Raw genomic sequence first — 22,525 nt, forward strand, 5'->3', positions numbered from 1 at the left:
ATATACCAAACCGATAGCTTTGGCTGATACAAATCGTTAGCTAAAAATGTGCGTTTCAGAGATAAATAACCGAAATTCCACTATGGAAATTGCGTTTTCTGGGTGATTTTATATCCTTGCAAAGATAAATCGGTTATTCAGGTTAATAGATGAGGAAAAGCTACCCCTCAAATGTATCGAAAATATCCATTAATCTTGGATTTCAGCAAACTCTCATCGCTAATCTCAAACATTTTATTATAATTTCATCATGTCCAAAATTTTCACACCCACAAATCAAATTCGTCTCACAAATGTGGCCATTGTGAGGCTAAAAAAGGGCGGCAAGCGTTTCGAGATTGCCTGCTACAAGAACAAGGTCTTGTCCTGGCGTAGCAACAGGTGAGTAGTGGCTGAATTTCGTCCGTGTTGCTTGACAAAACTTTTCTCCCAATTGACATCGCAGCGAAAAAGACATCGATGAGGTCCTGCAAACCCACACAGTTTTCACAAATGTGTCCAAGGGCCAGGCGGCCAAGAAGGATGAACTGCAGAAGGCCTTCAACAAGACAGATGAAACAGAAATCTGCAAGGAAATCCTGAGCAAAGGCGAGCTTCAGGTATCGGAGAAGGAGCGCCAAAGCGTGCTCGACACGCAGCTGAACAGCATCGTCAACAGTGTGGCCGCTCTCTGCGTAAATCCCGAGACGCGTCGCCCCTACTCGGCCTCGATCATCGAAAAGTCCCTCAAGGATGCCCACTTTTCGGTGAAGATGAACAAAAACACCAAGCAGAACACCCTGGAGGCCATCAAAATGCTGCGCGAGCATCTGCCCATCGAGCGGTCACGCATGAAGCTGCGTGTCAGCTTTGCGGGCAAAGAAGGCGGCGGCAAGCTCAAGGAATCTGTGGTGAAGCTGGCCAACGCCGTGGAGCACGAGGAATGGGAGGAATCAACGCTCCATTTGACGCTGCTGATCGATCCTGGACAATATCGCGTGATTGACGAGCTGGTGCGCAACGAAACCAAGGGCAAGGGTCTGCTGGAACTCCTCGAACTCAAAGAGGTCGTAGAGAATGAAGAAGTCTTCTAAATTGGACATATATATGTGATTATTTATGTTAAACAGAATACAGGATCGAGAATATACGATATAACAAATTCATTTGCGCTTCTTGAGATTCTCGAAGCGACGCGACAACTCATCGAAATCGATCTCATCTTCATCCTCCTTCTTGCCGCCTGAAGGTCCCGGCGGAATGTCTGGCAGATCCAAGGGTACATTGGGCAGCGATGGAAGGTCCAAGGCAGGCGGGGCACTCGGAAGTGTGGGCCCCGGAGGTCCACCAGGAGGAAGCTTTGAGCGCGGTTGTGGTTTCGGTTTGTTGGCATTCTGTGAACGAAAGGAACAAAGGGAGGTTTTTAGCTGGGGATTGAGTATCCCTAGTTTCGGGGCCTGACCTGCAGGTTGACGGGATTAATGGAGGTATAACGTGGCGGCGGATCATTGTTGGGTTTGGGGCGCTGTCAAGCAAAAAAAAGGGAAATCAAAAAGCAAATCAAAATCAACAAAAACGGTGGGAGTGATAGCAGGCAGCAGGCAGGGTATGAATCATTTTCTGGGATGATAAGACTTACACGCATTGACGTCATATAGAGTGAGATAGAGATACAAGGGCGGAGGAGAAGATACAACCAGTTAAGTGATGAAAGAACGATAAGCACGATCAATGTTAGTAGATTAAAGAGGCAACGCCAAACTAAAGGAAAAACCTACCAGAATATTCTCATCTGGGCTGCCCGAATCATCCGTATTGTTAGTTTCCCGCTGCAATAACCCATAAAATCATGCAAAGACATGCGAAAAAGTGTGAGGAAATATACAAAAAGATCTAGTTACATTTATGAAATTGGTATTCAGATCCTTCTCCTCCGAGCATTTGCCAGGCACCACCGATGGCATCGATGGCTGCGACGGCGGTGGCTGATTGGGCGGTATGTTGTAGGCAAACGGTGGAGGCGGCTGTGGGCCTCCTGCACAAGCACCAGCGCCTCCTCCACCGCCACCGCCACCGCCGCCGCCGCCGCCAAATGGCGGATAATTAAACGGTTTGCTTGTGGGTGGCACCGGCATATTGGGAAGCGGCGGCACGGCCGGATACCCAATGAAACCCATCTGTGGCGGAGGCATGCCACCACCACTGAGATTGTTGCGATCGGAGAGATCGATAAGATGGTGCTGTTCCGGCTTCTGTTCCTCCTGCATCACCTGCGGATCCGGCTCGTACTCGATGTTGTAGTTCTTGGCGATGGCAAGCAGATACTTCTCCACCAGCAGCTTGGGCGGCGCCTGTAGGGTGAGCTTGTGCATCAGCTTCTCGGACACATAATGATCCCCGGTAGCGGTGCGGTTGTGCTCCGCAAACTGCGGCCCGTACTTCGTGATGAAGATGTCCGAGATGATCTTGAGCTCCGCAATGTCGCTCTGCAGGCGGGGGCAGACCCACACAAGGCTGGCCACCGGCTCGGCTATGCCCGAGTCCAGCTCCTTCATTTGGGTGATGAGACCGAAGCGAGCGAGCAACAGGTCGCAGTACATTTCCACCATTTCCATCGCCTCCACCAGGTAATCCTCACTGTGGGACAGAGGGTAGATGTCTGTAGTGGTGGAGGACCATTTATCGCGTGTCCTACCGTATTATATGTTCCACCCGGATGCGGGCACGCTCCGTTTTCCCCGTGGCCAGATAATCGGCTATCTCCTTCCTGGACTTTTGCGTCAGCTCCGCCTTCTTCTTCTCCAGGAGCTTCAAGCGATTGAGGGCCAACCGCAGGTTGGTCTTCAGCTTGTTGTAGTTGGGTCCGCTGGAGAACATTGTGATTTGAGCAGGTACTTTGCTCTGGGCAGCCGTTAACTAATGAAAACTGTGAACTACGTTTTTTGGTGATTCATAAATTAGGGAAAAACAAATGTCAGTGACGTCACAGGCATGCCAACCTGTGGCTGCACAAGACAGTTGGCAGTTCGGCGAAAGTTCACCATCGATATATCGATATGGTATTTTGTCATCGATGTTCCGAGTCATATGGTAATTACGGTTCAATTTTTCCACTCGAGCGGCTCATTTTTCAACCACCAATAGTATCGATAGCACTATCGATTTCTTCCCAACCATAAATTCCGGTAAATTCGATTCGCGCGTAAAAGTGTTTTTTTGTGGTTTCTTGAGCTTTATTTCGTTGAATTTTCAATAACATAAAAACCTTTAACAATATTTGTTACAATTTGAAATTTCACCGCTGCACTGCAATTGTGTTTGGCAGCCGGCTGCCGCGATACCAGAGGCAGCACAACCGCCAGACACAACCGCAAAACGGCGGTGCATGTTCGATCATGTCCATCATAGCGGTTATTTTGGGTATTGTATATATGTATGGATGTGTGTCTTTTTGTCTTGTGTGTATGTGTGTCTGGGAGGGGCCGCTTTTTGTTCAACTTAAAATCTTAACTAAATCTAAACAAAAAAAATCATTTTGCAGCATTTTGCGAAGTGCTCACAAATGCGGAGGCTCCGGCGGCGGTGTGGGACACTCTTCCTCGGTTCCGGTCTCGCACGGACACGCCTCCATCTCGTCGACCATGCAACCCTCTTCCTCGCAAACATCCGTCGTGAGTGTGGTGGCCTCGGACAAGTCTTCGCGATAGCCGGCATACACCTCCGCGCGCTGCTTGATGATCTCCTGTATGATGGCCGTGAGGATCTCGCGTGAGTCCACAATGTGGCCCACCTCCTCGGCCACCTCCGCCGAGAGCCAGGGACAGATGCTCTTCATGAGCTGCTCCTTCTTCACGGCATCGCTGGCCGGCTCGATGTTCTCCAGGACCTCGGGCACCAGACTGGCAATGTGGCCCTGCAAGAGCTTGGCTGCCGTCACGCTCTTCTGCATCTCGGCGTCGAGTTCCTTAGCAATGGCATCCTGCCGCAGGCGGCGCTCCTTCTCGGCACGCAGACGCATCTCCTCAGCCTCCAGGCGCCGCAGTTCGGCAAGCTCCACCTCGCGTTGGGCGAGGAATCTGCAAGAGAACGAAATAACTGTATAAAAATGATCTCCGAATGGATCTCTGGTTGGCGTACTCCTCCTGCTTGCGGCGCAAACTGTCCAATTCCATCTCGTGTGCGACCTCCAGCATGCTCTGCTCGATGCAGGCATCCACCAGGACATCAATAATGGGCTGTGCCTCGGCATCGAAGTGGAAGAGCTCGCCCTCGCCGATTTCGGTGCCCACATCGACGCCCACCTTCGCGGCGATGAATGGCGGTGTTGGCGGCTTCTCCAAAAACAGATCCGTTTGCGTGTCCACCGTGAATTCGGGTGGACGCTGTCCCAGTTTCTCCAAATACTTCTCTGTCTGAATAGTCTCGTGTTTGCGGCCCTTCACCGGCGGTGGTGTGCCCAGGACATTCCTCTGGTTTCTGCATTGGATCGAACGCTTTCGTAGCATATTGCGTCGCTTAATTTCCGCGGCCTTGTCGAAGGGATCCACATCCGCCTGAAAAACACACACAACACAAGAAAGTGGATCAATCCCGGGTCACGGCTGGCGGAGGACTGCCCGCCCGATGGACAGCAGCACACCACTTACCACCATGGAGGCGTTGCCAAAGTTGCTGCCTTTTATGACACGACGGTCGTACATGACGTTCTTGTAGGGCTCTGGCGGCGGCACAACGGCTCTGCGGAGGAGGCGAGAGAAAGGCGGTGAGTATTCGTATTCCATCAATTAAAGGAGAACCTCGACCCAGTTCAACGCTCCCTTGCGTTCCTCTCTCTTTATTCTAGAGCCCCCAAATCTGATGCACCGCCTCCAACGCGGGCGTGCGATAATCATCAAATTTGTGCATTTCCCAACGCCCCAACGCCCACCAGCTGGCTGCTTGTCAAGTCATCTCCGATTCGAATCAATTTCGAAGGCCCACCCCCCTCCCACCACAACCGAAGTTCACTACACTTTTGGGTCAAACGAAAGACCATTAATGGAGTTCCCTCGAGTTTTAAAGCTTTAAAACTCCTTTTTCGCCGCCCTGGTGAGTAATTTATGACTTGCTAATTTCTATGTACTATTCCTTTGCCAAACATTCCTTGTGTCAGACGTGTGGAAGAACTTGGATCGTGAACTCGTGACCTATGCAAATTTTTGTAGCCACTTTTTGGCCGGAAGTCAGACATTGAACGTCGCGGGCGAATGTCTGGTCTGGTCGGTTCGGGTCGGGTCGGGTCTGGCTGTGGCCTGGCCTGGCCTCATGTTCCTAAAACTTTGGCTCTAAATAACAGGAGGGTTTTTCTCTAGAGTTACACAGCTGTTGGAGGACAAAATGATACAGAAATATGGTATACTTAAGGGGATTACTTAAGGGATTAGCTCTGTTCTTGGGATCTGTATTCTGTATTTTGGCAAATGACAAATAATCGTTTAACTAGGTTCCCATAAACGAAAGGATACCTTGAGTTTTTCCATTGCTTGCTGTCTGTAAACCCTTTTTTATTATACAATCTCTCTGGTATTTATACTTTTGTTCCACTTTCCTCATTGCACAAATGTCCCATAAACGAAATGCCCTTTTTTATACACAATTTGCTTACAGTAAACCCCCTTTATTCCGCCCATTATCTTCCGTATTGTATTCCTCCTCTAAAGTGGCCAGAAAAATGATATTTACTTAATCAACTTCCTGCCTAACCTTCTCGTGTGCATTGTTGAGTGATATATTTCACATATTTACCATCATACGAAAGTGGAGACCCATTTTTGTGGCTGCGCCATTTACCGGAGACACAGAGACACACAACAACCGGCGCCAGGAGCCAGGACACAGGGGTCTGGGGTCTGGGTTGGGTCGGGTCGGGTCGGTCCCATGTCCTTCCTGCCACACATTTGGGTGCTGGGGCTGGTGTGGCAATTGAACTTAATTTCCCCACCAATTTGTGGCACTATTTTTTGTCGTTGCTTTGCCCTTTTTTTGTCGTTGTTTACGAAATCTAGATTTAAATTATTTAAGGGACTGCCAAACGACACGAAAAACATACGAGTGTCCTTCTCTTTGCCTGTCCTTCTTTTATGCAAGGGTTTCGTCCCGTTTTCCGCTAGTTTCCACTTCATTTTCCCCAGTAGTTTTCCCTCATTCTCTAACCTAATAAATTAATCAAAACATGACCAAATGAATTGAAAAACAAAAACATTTTCTAATTGAAATGCTAAAACCCACGAAATCGATTGAAGGAATCCGAGGAAGGAGGTCGAGGGAGGGAGCCCCCCAGAGTCCGTTTCTCATTTGAATTTATGGTAATATTCGTATGGCCGGCCCACTTTACTGCCATTGGATGACCGCCAATGCCAATACAGCAAGGAAGCCCCCGCCTTTGGGGGTTTCTCTCTGCGCCTGAGGGGTGGAAACCGAATATCCTGACGTCGCGGCCCGTGTGCCTCTGCTTTTATTACCTCTTGTCGCTGGTGCCGCGACGCTGCTGCAGTTGCTGCTGGAACTGGGCCTTCGTTATGTGAAGACCACCGGCCAGGGATTGCGTTTGATCGGTGGAGGGGGCCTTGGGGGCCGCTGCCACTGGAGCTGCTGCCACTGCCACTGCCGCAGTGGCTGCTGCAACGGCAGCGGTGGCACGAAACCCATTCAATCGTGTGGCAGTCACCGCCTTGGGCTCCTTTTCCCCGGGATTGGGCGATTTGAGAGGGTCCTTCGAGTAGTAGCTCTGCAGGATCATGGGGTACGAGGAGTAGGCATACACATGGCGCCGCAGCATCGAGGCTGGGAGCATCTGCACTTCGTGGGGCGGCGGCAGAAAGATGCCGGTGGGCACAGTCGTCTCGAAGCGCGGACGCTGTGTCATGTCGCCGGAGTGACGGGCGGCCATCCAGGCGCCGGTGATGCCGCCGATGCTGCTGATGCCGCCACCGTAGTTCTCCTCCGGCGCCAGGAAACGCAGCTTGTGGCTCAACTCATCCGCAAAGCTGCGCACCTCCTGGTTGCTCCTCGAGAAGAAGGATCGAGGGGGATCTACATGGTCCACGGATGGTTCCGGTTCGAGCGGCACCTCCTGTCGCCGTGTGGGACGCACTATGGCCTGCTGTGGTCGCGGATTGAGAGCAAGATCCTCCGAGGGATGAGGCTGCAGCACGGAGAAGGCGTTCGTCACCACGTGCTGGAAATTGTAGGGACTCTGATAGCGTTGCACGTTGTAGGAATTGTTCAAGTTGGAGTTGGAGTTGGAATTGGAGTTGGAGGTGCGTCCTGGTGCATAGGGATAGCTGCTGGAGAAGGAAAAGTTCTGCTGCTGCTGCTGCTGTGGCTGTGGCTGTGGCTTGGGAAAGTGATCTTCGTGCTGATTCTTGGGGCTGCTGCTGCTGGTCGTCTCTGTCTCTGGCATCGTTCAACAATTGTGTGTGTTTACCGGTAGTTTTGCCTGCTACGCTGCTCCACTGCTGCTCCTGGCGCTCCCCTCCCGCTTAGGAACGGGCGCTACCGGTCACCGCAACGTCCATTTATAGCCAATGGCTAATGGCCCTTGGGGCCCGACACACCACACAGCAGACCTTTCCACACGCCGGAAAAAGTTAATCAATATTTTGCCTTTGTTTCGTTCTATTTTCTAGTATTTATTCCGCCCGCCTCTGCGGAGAGTGCCACACGCGTTGTACCGCACGATTCGAGTGGCGAAAGCCAAATGACCAAGGGACCAAAGGACCTCGCGATGGTCCGAGCCTTGGGACTGACGCCTCGGCCTGGGGACACGATAAACTTTCGTGTGTGGCATGCCCATCCCATTCCAATGCCCCTCTGGTCAGCGGACTCTGCCCCAGAGTGCGGTGCGGTGTGGTCTGGTGTGGTGTTGGGGCCTTTTTTTGATGGTGTTGCAATAATAATGCGAAAACTGTTAACAGGCCACCGAATCCCAAGAATTTTTGCATAGGAATCGTCGCGTCGTGTGTTTGGGTCTCCTTTTTCTCCATTATTGGACCTTGAATTTCGTTATCCGCAAGTGTCGCACCATTTCCCGTGGCACCTCGATGGGTGGCAGTGGCAGTGGCACTGGCAGTGGCACCTCCTTTGAGCTGCAGATGACTCCACGCATTTCCATTGAATGTGACATTGAATTAAGCATGTGGCCGGTTCGGGTGGTTTTCTTACCAGGAAATCCTCCCACTTTCCTCCTCCTTTTGGAGGCCACTAATGTCAATGGGCAAGGTCAATCGCGATAAACGACAAGGCGGGAAATTAAAGAGTCACTTGAAGCATAATTAAGTGGAATTCGCGGCAATCGAAGGCGCAATTCCGAGATACACAAGGATGTTCCTCGATAAGAAAGCGGTCTACCAGGAAAAGGCCAGAAGGCAAATAAAGATGGAGGATCTATAATTAAAGTGGGTTCTAGAATCGGGGAACATCTGGCATTGCTTTCGGCTTCCTTGATCGATTTTTGGGCGATAGAAATCACTCTTGTACAAATATTTGGGGGTTTTCCCTACTATTTGCGGTCTTACGATAGGAAATACCATCGATTTCTTGAGGACTTCAACGTTTTCTTTGGAGGTTTGAGTCTACGTGGTTTAAGGTATAGATTTTCCCTCCCTGTATTTGTTTTTTTGGTTAGGAATGGGACAATGTCTCTGGTATATTGAGAACTGTGTTTTCTTAGGGTTTGATGGATATTTTCTTCTCTACTGATATTAGTCAATAATTGAAGGATTTATCTGTCATTTGTGGGTTTGAAAATGGTTTACTTGGATCCCTATGGATTCTATACAATATCTTAGGGATTTTCCTGTCATTTTCCTGGATTAAATAATACCTAGCAAAATATATTCTTCTTTAAGGGTTCTAGAATGATATGCATGGGTTCTATTCATGGGTTTTGTTCTCTATGGGTTTTATATGGTGTAATCGATTTCCTTAGAATATACTCCGTAAAACCTTCCAACTTTTATCAACTTTCTTCAGATAATCCTGCCGTATTCCTTAACTTGACCTTAAGCCGACCCAAGACCGACGCGACCCTCCCCCCTGCCCCCCCCCAACACCCGTTCTTCTGTCATTGTCCTTCCATTTCTGGTGTATTTTTATGATTGTGCGTCAGTTTTTAAGCACCCAACGAAAGCTGCACAGTTCGTAAAAAAGGCGCCCCCCTTCGCCCCTCGCCCCGCAATCTGCCCGGTAATCATCATTCGTGCCACTTCTATTGTTACCACCTTTTGTGGCACACGAATGTCTCGATTCATTGCGTGTCCGTCCGTCCATTGTGCTGGCCAGCCCCATACCCCGCGAAAGCGTTTAATAATTTATTTACGCAGTTTATGACTTTCGGTTTCTGGTCTTTCTCTGGATTCCATTGACCCCAACAGCTAGGGGGGGATCGCATCCCTCTCCGATGTGTCCCCGAAATGGATGTGGATGTGGCTGTGGCATCTACTTACTTGGGGCAACCTTTGATTTTGACGGGCTTCGGCTGACTGGACCACCAGAAGGCTTGCTTGCAGGGCGGCGCCGGGCAGGGGTTGTCCTGCCACTTGATCTGCATCTCTGTGACCTCGGTGCGGATGAGCAAATCCATGCCCAAATTCTTGCCACCGCCGGGGCCACCGCCGCCGCCCCCGCGCAGGCGATCACCGCCTGCCCGGTAGCCACTGCCACCGCCGTTTGGCTTGTAGTCGCGTTTCGGAATCGTTGGCATCACTTCGCGGCTTTTTGTGCGTTTTTTTGTGTGTTAATAAATTTACGAAAAGTATCTCTCTCACTCGGGTCAGAGATCTACCGGAATGAAGTGTACAAAACTATGGCCCCAAAATGACGCATTTTCCACGGGCTTACTGTTTTTGTTTTTCTTTCGGTTTGGAAATTTTATGATTATTTTGAAATTTGTATTGTTTTGGGACCGACGTTTGCCTGGATTTGTATCCAAAATAAACAACAACGGCGGAATTTCCCGTCAGTTGCTATGGAAATGGATATGCGGCATTGTTAAAAAACTGTTGCCGGTGTGGAGGAGGAGGAGTCAGGGCAGTGGAGTCGTTAAAGATGGGCTCCCTGCGTCCTGTTGCAATGCGCCATTAAGCGGGGGGGTTTTTGTCTGTGCGATATATCTGCGATTTGCGTCTCTGATATGTTTATCGAATGAATAATTGGTGGGGTTTTTTTTTTGGGACACCAAATGTTGATTCTCTTTTTTGGTTTTTCCACTCCCGATTTATTGGCTGTAGTATAAATTATTCAAGGATTGATTGTGTACTGTCTGTCTTTTAGTGTGAGATTTCTATTTATATATCTCCCTCAATCAAATAGGACTCCATGGACAGCGCAAAGGAATGGAATTCTCAGCTTTTTCTTAGCTTAAAGCTTGAACTCTAGGCTCCTTTCCTTGGAAGTTTTGAATTTGAATTGCGAAGTTTATTTGGTAATGTGGCAGCACTCTTTTGTCTATGTTTTAAGCTTAAAGCTTGATGTGTGCTCTTTTGAATAGCGATGTTTATTCAGTAATGTGGCAGCCCTGTTTGGATGTTACTTTTTCAACGAAGTGGCAGCATGAAAAAACAAGCAGTGACACTGCTATCAAGCAGTTGTTCAACTAAGCTGCTGGCAACTGCTTGTAAGCAGCTGTTGTTTGTAGCTAACGACAAAGCAGGCAATTCAAAGCAGTGGCTCGATTCAGTATATTTTTATTTATTCATTTATTTACAGCTAGATTACAGCTAAAATATAATAATAAACCATCTTACAGTACGATACTTGCAGAGTATAACCCTAACCCTAATAACCTATAACCCTAATATTAGATTTGAAAATTGTTGCAAAATTTGGCCACGCCCCCACAAGGGACGAAAATCCACAATTTCGAAGATTCTCTCGCACCAACGCAGAATTATAGAAACTGACAATTTATAGTAGATTTCCGATCTGGATGTGGATGGGATAAATATGAATATTATAGCCAGAAAGAACAAATTAAATTGCAGTGGCTCATTCCTTCTCTTTCACACACACTCTTCGTCGTGCAGTGTGCGTCCTCTGGCGGGGTGTAAGAAATGAATGAGAGAGAGAGAGAGACAGATGTAAACAAAAATGTAAAGAGAAAGGAAAAACATATCAAATCGAATCTCCCTTTGGCGGAGAGCTATACCAAGCAATGTATAAAATATATTGTATAAATTATATAAATCATAAGCTCACATATATACGAACATATGTACATACATACATACATATATATTGACTGAGTATCGGGCATAAAAGTAGAGCCGCGGCTCACAGCGTCCCCCCTCGTTCTTTCACAATTAATGAATACTTTTACGCTTTTCAAATTTTAATTTTTTGTTGTCTTCTCGTTAAATTAATTTCCGTCACAATTATGAAAATGTTATAATTGTGTAAATAATGAATCTAAATCGTTTATGATTTGCCTGATAAAATCCTTTGAATTCCTTGGAAAAATTAAGCGCCTGACTTGGAATTTCCAGCATTCAAGCATTAGTCAATCGAAATCTTAAATTTCCATCAAAGCCCTGCCCAGCCCAGCCCCTTGCCTGTATCCAATTTCAAGGAAACGTGTCATTTAATTACATTTTCCCCAGGGATTTCCCCCATGGTTTTCCTTTTGCTTCCATCCGATTTCCAATATTTATCATTAATCCCGCTCTAAACGATACGATCCAATCGGAAGGGAAATTACATGCTGCATCCTTTTGTATTTTGTTTTTGCCTATTCATTAACGCAATCCATGGACCCGTGCCCCCTGTCTGCTGTACCCTGCCCCTCTAGCCCTGGAACAGGGGGGACTGTTCCCCTGTCCGTAATGTAGAGTGGACAATGACTGTGCGACTGTCGTGCGATGACGTTTTGCTTTATGCCATGGCCTCTGTCTCTGATGCTTGATGCGCGGGGGTGATAATTGTGTCCCCTTTTGTCCCTGTCCCTGTCCTGTGTGGCATACCCCCTTCTTGGGCCCCTTCTGTTCTAATAAGATCACAGAGGCGGCAGAGGCATTGAGTCAACATTCAACAACAATCAATAAGTGGCCATGACGTTTGACATTTGAATCTTTTGGGAAAAGGTTAATGATGCCACCACTCGAGGGGCAGAGGCAAACAGAGGGCCACACAGGCGATGCCCACACCCTGGCCCTCGGAGAGGCGACACGAGGCTGCGAGACCCCTGTCCCTTGGAGACGATGAGGATCTTGTCCGAGCAATTTCCCGATCATTTGCACAGATACACAGACCCGGAGTCCGAGTCCGAGGCCGAGTCCGCGTCCGAGCCCTGCCTTTTCTGCGAAGGCTCTCGGGGGAAGGAGAGGAACGGAAAGGAAAGGGAAAGGGAAAGTGTGTGTCCCACTGCGACTCGATGTCAAACAAATCATTTTACACAGATCTCTACTGGTTTTCCAGTAGGTGTGAGCCCTCGATGCAGTTTTTCCCAAGAAAATTGATTAATTTATTGACTTGCGAGAATGGAAAAAGTGATACGGATGGGTCGGCGGTTGAAGGTCGCTGGGTAACGGTGCCCCAGGGATCGTAAAAAATATTTTAAAGACAGAAATTGTGGAAATCGTAATTGTGCGGGCATTGGTTTTTTTTTTATGAGTTATTTATGTGGCGCCAACAGGAAAATGATGGAAAATCTCACAGAATGTTGGAAAAATGTACGAAAAATCAGCAACCAGCAAAACAAAAGCCTTTAGTTTTTATGTGATTTTGAATTTATTTTAATGGCAAATCGAATGCATTTTTATTTGAATTTATTTAATGAGATTGGTCTTTTATCTGATTTATTTTATTGATTTAATTTATTAAATGCAATCATTCTTTTATCTGATTTATCGGACACATTTAAGCAAATTGTATACATTTTTCTGGTGTTTTTGTTAAAATTTATAATTATTTTTATGAATTTGTTTTTTAAATATCTTGAAATTAATTTTAATATTCCCCTGCACTTTGGTAAATATAGAATTTACTTGAAACATATCCTCTTTGAAAATAAATTTGATGAGTGAATTCCTTAAATCTGTAGATAATGAAGACCCTCCTGACTCTCCTCCATGTTTTATAGGAGATAAACAAAACGCAAATTAAAATAAGTATAACAATTTTTCCGTCTCTTAATGACAAGCCCCATCCATGTATCCTATAAGAAATGCCAGGCACGCAAACTTTTGCCTGACTGAAATATTACCCCGGGAAAGCACGGGCGGAGTATTATTGATGGCCAACATTCAGGGCGGACGGATGGATAAGTGGGTCTTTAACTGTGAGTTAACCCCTGGTTAAGTATGTTTGAGTGTTAGTCAGACATTAGACATTGCCGGGGACTCTCCTTGTCGATGGTTTTTGTGGCGGCTGTCATTTGCATGCCGGGTGTTCGGTGTTCGGTGTCCGTTTGTCGATCGATTGCCTTCCTCCTAGAACTACAATTGTGGAATAACTTAAAGAAAGGGGAAACACACGGTGGGGCACGGCAGGGCACGGTAGGGCACGGCAGGGGCGGGGGGCGGCGGGCGGCGGGAAAATAGAAAATGAAATAAAAATAAAAACGCGATCGTCTGATCGTCAAAAGCGACAGCGCACCGCCACAGCAGCAAAAGCAAAAGCAACAATGAGAATGAACAATATATAAAATCGCATCGGAATTGCTAATTTCTTATTCGATTTTTGTTCGGTTCGGGGTTTCTGTCAGGGGTTTCGTTCCTGAGTTTTGGATGGAACTGGAACCTGGGACAGCGACTGGGACTGCGACTGGGTCTGCGACTGGGACTGCGACTGGGGGTTCGGTTCGGTTTTCTGTTGTCTGCTCTGTTCTGTTGTTGCCCCTCGCGATCTTTGGGGTCTGGAACCGAGGGCCGTTGCCGTTGCCGCTGCCGTTGACGGGTTCCTGCCACCGTCTGACCGTCTGACCCTCCTCCATTTTGTGGACTTGTGTTTCTGTTTGATTTTTGTGCGACATTTTTGACATGCGGATGTGCCATGTTTAACGAGACGTTTGGGGTCGGTACGGCAGTCGCTACAGCAGCTGCACTCCCAGAAACAAATCCTTTTTGCACAGCATTTACAATAAATTGAATTTGACCAAGGACCAATGCTGTTTTGTGGTTAACAGAGCATCCGCCCTGCTGACCCTTCTGACCCTGCCCCTGTTCCTGTCTCTGTCGGGCTCCGGAATCCTCTGCTCGTTGCAATCAAAGTTGCAGGCAAGTGAAATGCTTGTGAAAACCGCAGGAAATTCGTCGAATTTGCCATGCGGTAAACTGTGCTGCCAGGGCCATGGTCTTGGAGCGACAAGGGTCCAAGGATCCAGAGTCCTTGCTGGTGCTGCTGCTGCTGCTGGTGCTGCTGCATCCCCCGACCCCCATTGTCGCATGCATAATTGATGCGAATGTTTGCGGCCAGTGTTTCGGGCTTAGAGAATCCCAAAACCCAAAAACCATTCCTCATAATTGAGTCGCACTCGCACTCGCATTTCTATCTGCAGCATCGACTGGCCCTCCTGGCCCTCCTGGCACTGCCCCTGCCTCTTGCAACCCATGAAAAAAAAAACCCGAAAAGTTCATTTGCTGAAGCTGAGATTTTTTCTCCTGCAGCCTTCCTCCGAGTGCGAGAGTGTAATGAAATGCAGTTGGGAAAGCCGCAGCTTTTCAATTACATATTGAGGAGAAGTTGCTCTGTGGATTGCTCCGTGGAGGGGCTTCCCCTGGAGCTATTCAATATGTAGATCAGCAATGGTGCTGGTGCCAAAATGTACATAAATATGCCATTGAGAGGGATATACATCCCGGAAATACTCACAACTAGCAACAAATTACCAATAGTCGAGTGGAATATCTGATATCTGAAACATAGTTGAATAAATGTGACTCTCAGGGGGATTCCATTGTAATCTCCATTGAAATGATGCTAGGAATTTATCGAGATCCTTAATCGATAAATATATTTTATTATTTTTAATTTATTAGAATTAAGACGCTTTGTACTTATTCATTCGAATCCCAACATAAACAATCGATTCTTAGCCGATAAATAATTATTTTATTATTATTTATATTTATTTATTTGTATATCATCGATTTATTATTTAACAATTATCGTTTTAATCGATTAATCGATACATGTTTTATCCACAATATTCGCAATATTTTTTTTATAATTTCCGACTTGTCTTTCTTCTTCCCTTAAATTCCCACACATAAAGAACGATTATTATGACTCGCAGCACCGTTAGGCGCCACCTGTACAGGTGCCTCAGTATCAATCCCGTTGCAAGGACAACAGCGATAGGGTCGCAGGATAAGCATCTCCCTGCTGGTGTCACACTTTCACTCCTCGTCGCCTCGCCAGACAGTTTTCCATGGAAATTACCTGACGGCTCTCTCTCGAGAGAGTTTCCCTGGAAAAAACCTTGTAAACAATTATTGTTGTTGCTGTTGAGTTTTGGGCACTCGATCGTAATCGATCTTTATGGTCCTGTGGGCTAGTGCCTTGTTTTGGCTCATAACTCAATTAGGCTGAAGATTTTCCTGGTTTCTCTGGCCATTGGACTACGTGTGGAGATGTTTATTAGCGGGAGGGATTCCATTCGATTGTCCATTATCCACTATCCACTATCCACTAACCATGTTGTGGCCACAGTTGTGGACTTCCGTTTTCCCTGGAAAGCGTGTGGAAATTGCCTGTTCCTGCTGGAACTGTTTTTATGGGCTGGAGAGAAGGAACAAGTGTTAAGGATGCGCGTGACTGGAAAGAAGGAGTTCCAGTCACGTAGCCCAGGGATTTCGAAAGACGTGTGAAAACAGTTAGGCGTTGAAGATGATCAGCGGAAACCCCCAAGGAATATATAATTTCTCACTCTCTGTTTGCCTTTTTTGGAATTTTGAGGCACCAAATCGATGCTCTACCGGCCGATGGGCGCTGCTGTATGACGCTTACTAAACTAAAAGGTCTATAAATTAAAAATATTCATACCAATTACGAGCCTTTCTCCATCTTTATATCTTTTCCCTCGACGAAAGTTTTCTCCATGAAAATCATCATCAAATAAAATAAAATATATTCATGGAACGAATCATATCAAGGGGAGGGCTCTCTGGGATTAAATCCTATTACGACTTGACGATTGCCTACAAATTGGTATTTAATAGCCAATCACTCCCCTATGCTCTCCCTCTTGCGTCTCTCTATAAGGAATAATCATATCGTATCGGGCGAAACGATCTTCACTTCATCAAACTTTCAACAGTCATCGAGTCATCCACTTTACTCCGTTTCCATCGATGGTTTATTGTCATTGAAGGCCAAGAAGAAGAGTTTTTGTGGCCCCATAAAATCCCCAAAAGAAAACTATGAACGAAATTAAACAATCAATGGATTTTTATAGATTTTTATGGTTTTTTATTTGAGATGGCGCTGCGTGGGGTTTTCTTTTTCTTTTTCTTATTCCTTTTGTTTTTATTTATTTGTTGTGTGTTTGGAAAACATGGAATATTTCCGTAGATGGTTTATTTTTATTGATCGAACGAGTTTTTAATTATGGAAAAAATGCTTCTTATATTCCCCCCAACCCCCTGCCCCCGAATAAAAGATGGTAGTCCATAAAATGTAGCCCCCTTCCAGGGGGAAAACACTCGTGTAATATTCAAGAAAATTTATTACATTTTATGGGATGTTTTTTTGTGTGTGTGGGGATTTGTTGGCTGGCAAACAAAAGGCCAGCCAAAAGGCGCACAGGAAATCTATAAAAAAAAATCGAGGAAAACAAACGCAAAACAATATATCAATGAAGTTGTCGCTGTCGCTGCTGCTGCCGCTGCCTGGGTCGTCCTGGGGACGCACACACGGACGTGTGTCCAGGATGCTTTTAAAAAGAGAAATCCCTTCCGCTAGCCACTGCGCTTTCTGGCCAAATGAGTTGGACTTCCGTTGCAACGCGTGCGACTCAGCCACGCCTTCTTGCCTCTCGCCTCTGACCCTGCCTCTGCCTCTGCATCCCATCCCCTAGCCTAAATGTCTCTGTTGCCGCGCGCCACTGCCTTTCTCTTCGCCATGGTGTCGTATCTCTGCTATATGGTGTGTGTCCTAATGCAGTTGTCATAGATATAGATATAGATATCTATTTGTATTTGTATCTGAAACTATGCTAATCGATGGTGATACCAAAACGAGTCAAGAACTCGCTCGAAGATGGAGAGCCGCAGATGGAGAGCCGCTGCTCGTCGCTGTCGTCGTCTATCGAAGGCGACGCCATTTGCAGTTTCACACTTTTTTATGCGAATACCCATTTTTATGGTGAAGCGTGCCAAATTTGTAAAAATGCGCCAGAGACAAGTGTAAAACAGACTTTTGATACCCTACAACAGGGCGGGCATGCTGGTTGGAGCGGGCTTCGAATGCACAAAATAGGGGATGTGGGTAGCAGCGATACCTGTATGATAGATGGGGTTTCTTCTTTGGTTTCCATGAAAATTTGTCAGATAATTTGCTACTTTCAAGATTGGATCTATTTTAAGTTGGTTTTAAGAGGTTTCTGAGGGAAGAACTTGTTTATTTCCAAGGATAATGCCACAAAATTTAAGAGAAACAAAATGAATAAAGTTTTCCATAGGAAGGAACCATCAAGATCGAAGTTTTTCGATTATAACTTCTTTGTTTCTGCAGATAAACCAACAGAACTTCTAAACCAAGTAGTTCCAAGGAAATCTTAACGAAAACATAACTTTTTTTAAAAACCGAGCAAAAATGTATGGAAGATCATGTCTTGGTTTCTTAAGATATTCCACTGAATCATGGGTAATAGCACAGAAAATCTATTTCCCCTTAATCCAGCAAAAGTTCAGCCAAAGCCGATCCCTATATCATAGAGCTCCCATAGGTTTCCTCCACTCTAAAGGGTATCTAATGCCTCGGTGCTCCTTTCATGTGTGACAGCGACTGTTGCTGCGATTGAGACTGCTGCTGTCGCTGCTGTTTTGTCGCTGATTTGTCGCTGGCTGCTCGTTCGTCTTGCATAATGGCCAATAGTCCATAGTAAAGGCTCTGCTGCTGGTGCTGCTGCTGCTGCTGTGTCTCTGTTTCTGTGTCCATAATTTGTGCAATAAATCAAATGAATTTCACTCGAAGAGAAACAATCGAGAAACTATCAGAGGGACGGCAGCGAGGGGAGACATTAGAGTGACTTCAAGGCAATAGTCTGGGGAATAATTATTAGCCAACAAAATGCCTTGGCAACCATCAAAAACCAAAAACCAAATACCAAATACCAAAGAGACCCAGAGACCCCAAAAAGCATATCAATAAAAGTCGCACACGCAAACAAGCGATTGACACGCAAAAACACATTTAAAATTGATTAGAGCCCGGTCAATCCGAAAGCCAAAGACCAGGCCCAGGCCCAGGCCCAAGCCCCAAAGCCCCCCTTTAGAAGATGTCTAGACGAAAACGAAACGCATGAATCTCTGGCCCCCTCTCTCCCTCACTGGCGGTGGTTTTGGTGTGACATTTGCCCGCCGGCCCGCCGATCGGCTCTCCCAAGTCCCTGCCTCTCTCTCTCTCTCTCTCTCTCTCCCTCTCGCTCTGGTGTGTCGCGTGCTATGCCACAAAATAACAATCACAAAATTATAATTCATCCAATCATTTTGTACATTAGTTAAAAGAGAGAAATATTAAGTGGGGTGATACTTAAGAGTTCTGATACTCTATAAATGCAGGCAACGCAGGGAAATATCTGTTTGTGTGGGGTATTCGTAGGGTATTCCTTAGTTGTTTTTTAATAGAATTTGGTATACTTGAAGGTAAACTCTTTGTAATCAATATATAATAGGGTTTTGGGACATATTTCAAAATATTTAACCCCAAAAATAAAGCAAAATTAGCACCTACTTAAAGATGTTGTATATGAACAAATATTCATTAATTCCACACAATATTTAGAGGAAGTTGTGGGAAAAATTCCGCAAAGGATAATTGGATTCTTCGATCTTCAGTAAAAGGAAATCTATCTATGATATCTATTCATAACGTTTCTCTAATGAAATAATCTTTAATTTCCGAATTTTTCTAATAGAAATGGAGCTGGAAAACCTCTTGGTTCTGGTAGTATTATTGGACATGTTTCGAGTTAAAGAAGTGACTCCAAAAAGGATAAACGAATCTATCCCCCAGTAACCCCTCCTTCATCATTCATCCCTGAGCCGCCCATCGAGTGTGCAATCCCTTCAAATAGTCCACATACCACTCTTCTGCCATTTCTTAGGGTATTCTTCATGGCATGGAAAAACTGTAGGCTCTATCTTTCTGGTAAGACTGATAAGCAAAAATGTTTGTTAACTCGCCCGCGGGTTCCAATGTCTCTTCCTCTTGTATTTTGTATAGAATGTCTGTCTTTCACTCTCAATTTCTTGGGAGGATGGATGCTCCATCTCCGATGGTTAGACGGAGGGGAGGGGGGGAGCTGGTGATCTCTTAAGGTATGGGGCATAATTATTGGGTCAGCGTCCAGCGTGCGTCGCGCATAACGGACGCAAAAGGCAAAACCAAAACTAATTTTCAAAGAGCCCAAGTCCAAGCCCAAGCAGAGGCCTGGGCCCTGGTCCAGGTTCAGGTTCAGGTTCAGGCCCTTGCTGGCCCTGCCGCCAATTTCCAGCCAAAAGTCAAAGCCAAAAACTTTTATAACATCATATGGATGATTTATGAGCATTGATCAATTTGATGGATATTTTTGGCCAGCCAGCAATCGAGGCGAGGGCCTACCTTAAGGGCTTTCCAAAAATTCGCTTAAACCAATTTCCACAACAACAAAACAAAACAAAACAAGAAAAAAAAAAAAAAAATAAGAACAAAAATCGAAGCTTAATTAAACGGAATCTCTTCCTGGCAGACCGCAACTCTTGGGGCAGTCAGAGTCTGTCTCTGTCTCTGCCTCTCTCCCTCTCTCTCTCTGATCTTTTGGGGTTCTGTGGTGGAGAGTCGCCTCCGTTGAGATTCCGAGGATGGAAGCTTCAATGGTGGTCGTCGCCCCAGAGACACGATAAACGCGTACAATTGTTTGCACTTAAGATTTTTACACATGATTCAGTAGCAGGAGACCCCGCCGATCCTTGCAGCAGCCCCAGCAGCAGCAGCAGCAACAGAGAGTCATGTCTGTTGCATATGTTGTTGCCACTGCCACTGCCACTGCCACTGGTGCTGCCACTCGAAATCGAAATCAGAATCCGAGGCTCTTCGAGGGATCCTCCCTCCCGTTTCTGTTGTTCTATCAGATGCAATATTTGCTAACGAATAAATTGGCATTTCACAAGTTGCCTTCTGACAGACAGACGACTGGATGGCTGGCTGGGCTGGCTGCCTCCTCGACTTTCTGCCTGTCTGTCTGTCTGTCTGTCGCCGAGAAACTGGTTGCCTCCTGGACCTTGCAACATGCATTGCAATCATTTTTGTTGAATCTAAAATTGACGCATCTCGGCTATGACTTCGTCATTCTTCTGTTTCAGCTTCAGCTTCAGCTGCTCTTGTGGCCCCCTCCTACTGCTTGTGGCATGCCACCACACTGAGATCTCAGCGCAACTTCTGTGTTACGCGAACGGAGGCTAAAATGGCCAGCGCGTCGCGCATTTTTCGACGACATCTGAATCTGATTAGAGGCCCAGGCCTCCAGAACTTCAACTTCAACTTTCAGCTCCAGCTCCAGCTCGTCCTCGTCCTCGTCCGTCCACTGCCTCAACATTGACGTTCGGGGCTGACGGGCAGTGGCTCCACACAAGCAACAAGCAGCACCAGAAGGGAGAGGCACCTCCACTGCATTTCACAGGAACAACAGACAACGAGGGATCTGCTTTTCAGGGAGAGAGAGAGGATCCACTGTGCTACAGTGGGGTTCAATGGCAGTGAAAGAGACATTTTAGTAGAGGAATTTCTTGCCTAAACATATAGCAATCGATGTAAGGAATCAGCTTCGACCGAGGGGAGCTGCTGAATGACGCGTGGCACTTGTAAACGAACGCCTTAATAGATATAAAAGTGTGATATTTGTGATATACTGATATTTCTTGGGAAGGTATTTACCTCTTTTTTCTAAGAGATATATTTCTCTCTCCTTGAATATATATTTGCATCTTTTTCAGATATATTTCTTCCTTTTTAAAGCTGTAGTAAAACTACTTTCCACTGTACTTGTATTTTGTATATTTTAAGGATCTTTGATGGTTTATTCTGGCTTCCTTTTCCGAAGAACTCTTGCCCCCTAAACCATATTTTGTATGCCACATAAATTCCCTCTCTCCACCCGCCCCTCAACATTTTCATTGTCATCTATATTTTTCGTTCGATTTCTGTTTTTTGTTTTTTGTTTCAGCCTTAAATTATTTATAAAAAAAAAAGTAAAGGAAGGAAGACAAAAGAAATTGTGGGCCACGTTTTGCACTTTGCATAAATTGTGTGTGTGTGTGTGTGTGTGTGGAGGGACATCCATATAGCACACACATCCGCCACAGCCTTTGGATACTTTAGGATCCTGCTGCTGCCGATGATGTGATCGTGTCCTTGTACAACAAAAGCAATTGCTACTGTTTGCCGCATCGCATCCGAATCGTTGTCGTGGTTGCACACACATCATGTGGCATATATCATGTCGTTCGAGGCGTATAGTAGATGCACAGCAGACATGGCCACGCCCCAAAATGTATCTCTGTATCTCGTGGTTGTGGCGGTGGTGGTGGTGGTGGTTGCGCCTGCGCACTCTCGTCTGTTGCAAAATTTGCATAAAATTATGCAAAATCATGCAATGCGCTTAGTGTTTTGTTGTCTGTCTTTTCTTGAAGAGAGTGCGCTTCGTTTTATGAATGGAATCGTCTGCGACTCTGAGGATGGAAGATGCAGGATGGAGGATGGAGGATGGAGGATGGAGGACTCTCTGCAACGTGGCTGTGACTGCGACTGCGACTGCAACTTGTTGCCGCCGCCTGTTGTACATTAATGAAATTTGTTTGTCTCACGACTTTTGGGCCTGGAGATTTTTTCGTTGTTTTTTTTTTGTATGCTTTTGTTTGTGTTTGTTTGAGTTTTGATTTGGATTTTATTTAACATTTGCATTGGCATTCAAATGTTTAGGAAATGTAAATAAAATACAGATATGTTTTACCAACGGAAGTATCTTTGAAGTTCATTAAACTATGGCTAACCCAGGGGTGTCTTCGAAGAACCTTTTCTTTTCTTCTTTCTTTTCTTTACAATAGAACTCCCACAAGTCCATGTTTCAGTTCTGTGAGGCTCTTGTCAATCAAAGACTGCTTTCCGTCACGCATTTAATCGCGATTTTTAGCATAAAGATCTGCCATGGGGATCTGTCTGCCATGTTGGGTAAACATTTAGCCAAACGATGATGCGTATCTGTGTATCTGTGGGATATGTACGCACTGGGGATCTCTGAAAGAAACTATTTTTGGTTTAAATGCTGACGGTTTTTTGTTGTTGTTGTTTTTTTGTTCGTTTTCGTTTTCGGGGA

General features: G+C 46.0%; 3 protein-coding genes across 8 annotated transcripts; 1 reads left to right on the forward strand and 2 right to left on the reverse strand.

The window, feature by feature from the left end:
* Positions 1 to 22: 22 nt before the first annotated feature.
* On the forward strand, positions 23 to 1,145 carry Sbds (SBDS ribosome maturation factor). Its single transcript, XM_001352807.4, has 2 exons — positions 23 to 381; positions 446 to 1,145. Exons 1-2 carry the CDS (start codon positions 251 to 253, stop codon positions 1,071 to 1,073), a joined length of 759 nt encoding a protein of 252 aa, XP_001352843.1. The 5' UTR covers positions 23 to 250; the 3' UTR covers positions 1,074 to 1,145.
* On the reverse strand, positions 1,071 to 2,990 carry Ist1 (IST1-like protein). Of its 5 annotated transcripts, XM_001352806.4 has the most exons (5): positions 2,675 to 2,990; positions 1,881 to 2,616; positions 1,758 to 1,808; positions 1,442 to 1,504; positions 1,071 to 1,373 (listed from the first exon to the last, which is right to left on the reverse strand). In XM_001352806.4, the coding sequence occupies exons 1-5, from the start codon at positions 2,854 to 2,856 to the stop codon at positions 1,143 to 1,145; spliced, it is 1,263 nt and encodes a 420-aa protein (XP_001352842.2). In that variant the 5' UTR covers positions 2,857 to 2,990; the 3' UTR covers positions 1,071 to 1,142. The 5 variants fall into 5 exon arrangements, with proteins under 5 accessions (XP_001352842.2, XP_015043899.1, XP_015043901.1 ...); XM_015188413.2 differs by lacking the exon at positions 1,758 to 1,808; XM_015188415.2 differs by lacking the exon at positions 1,442 to 1,504.
* Positions 2,991 to 3,190: 200 nt separating this feature from the next.
* On the reverse strand, positions 3,191 to 9,860 carry Rsph3 (Radial spoke head protein 3). 2 transcript variants are annotated; one of them, XM_015188412.2, is made up of 4 exons: positions 9,465 to 9,860; positions 4,626 to 4,716; positions 4,117 to 4,532; positions 3,191 to 4,055 (listed from the first exon to the last, which is right to left on the reverse strand). In XM_015188412.2, exons 1-4 carry the CDS (start codon positions 9,719 to 9,721, stop codon positions 3,536 to 3,538), a joined length of 1,284 nt encoding a protein of 427 aa, XP_015043898.1. In that variant the 5' UTR covers positions 9,722 to 9,860; the 3' UTR covers positions 3,191 to 3,535. The 2 variants fall into 2 exon arrangements, with proteins under 2 accessions (XP_015043898.1, XP_002135513.2); XM_002135477.3 differs by lacking the exon at positions 9,465 to 9,860 and adding an exon at positions 6,480 to 7,435.
* Between the last annotated feature and the right edge of the window lie 12,665 nt (positions 9,861 to 22,525).

The sequence above is a fragment of the Drosophila pseudoobscura genome, chromosome X (assembly GCF_009870125.1).
Source record: "Drosophila pseudoobscura strain MV-25-SWS-2005 chromosome X, UCI_Dpse_MV25, whole genome shotgun sequence".
Classification (NCBI taxonomy): Eukaryota; Metazoa; Arthropoda; class Insecta; order Diptera; family Drosophilidae; genus Drosophila; species Drosophila pseudoobscura.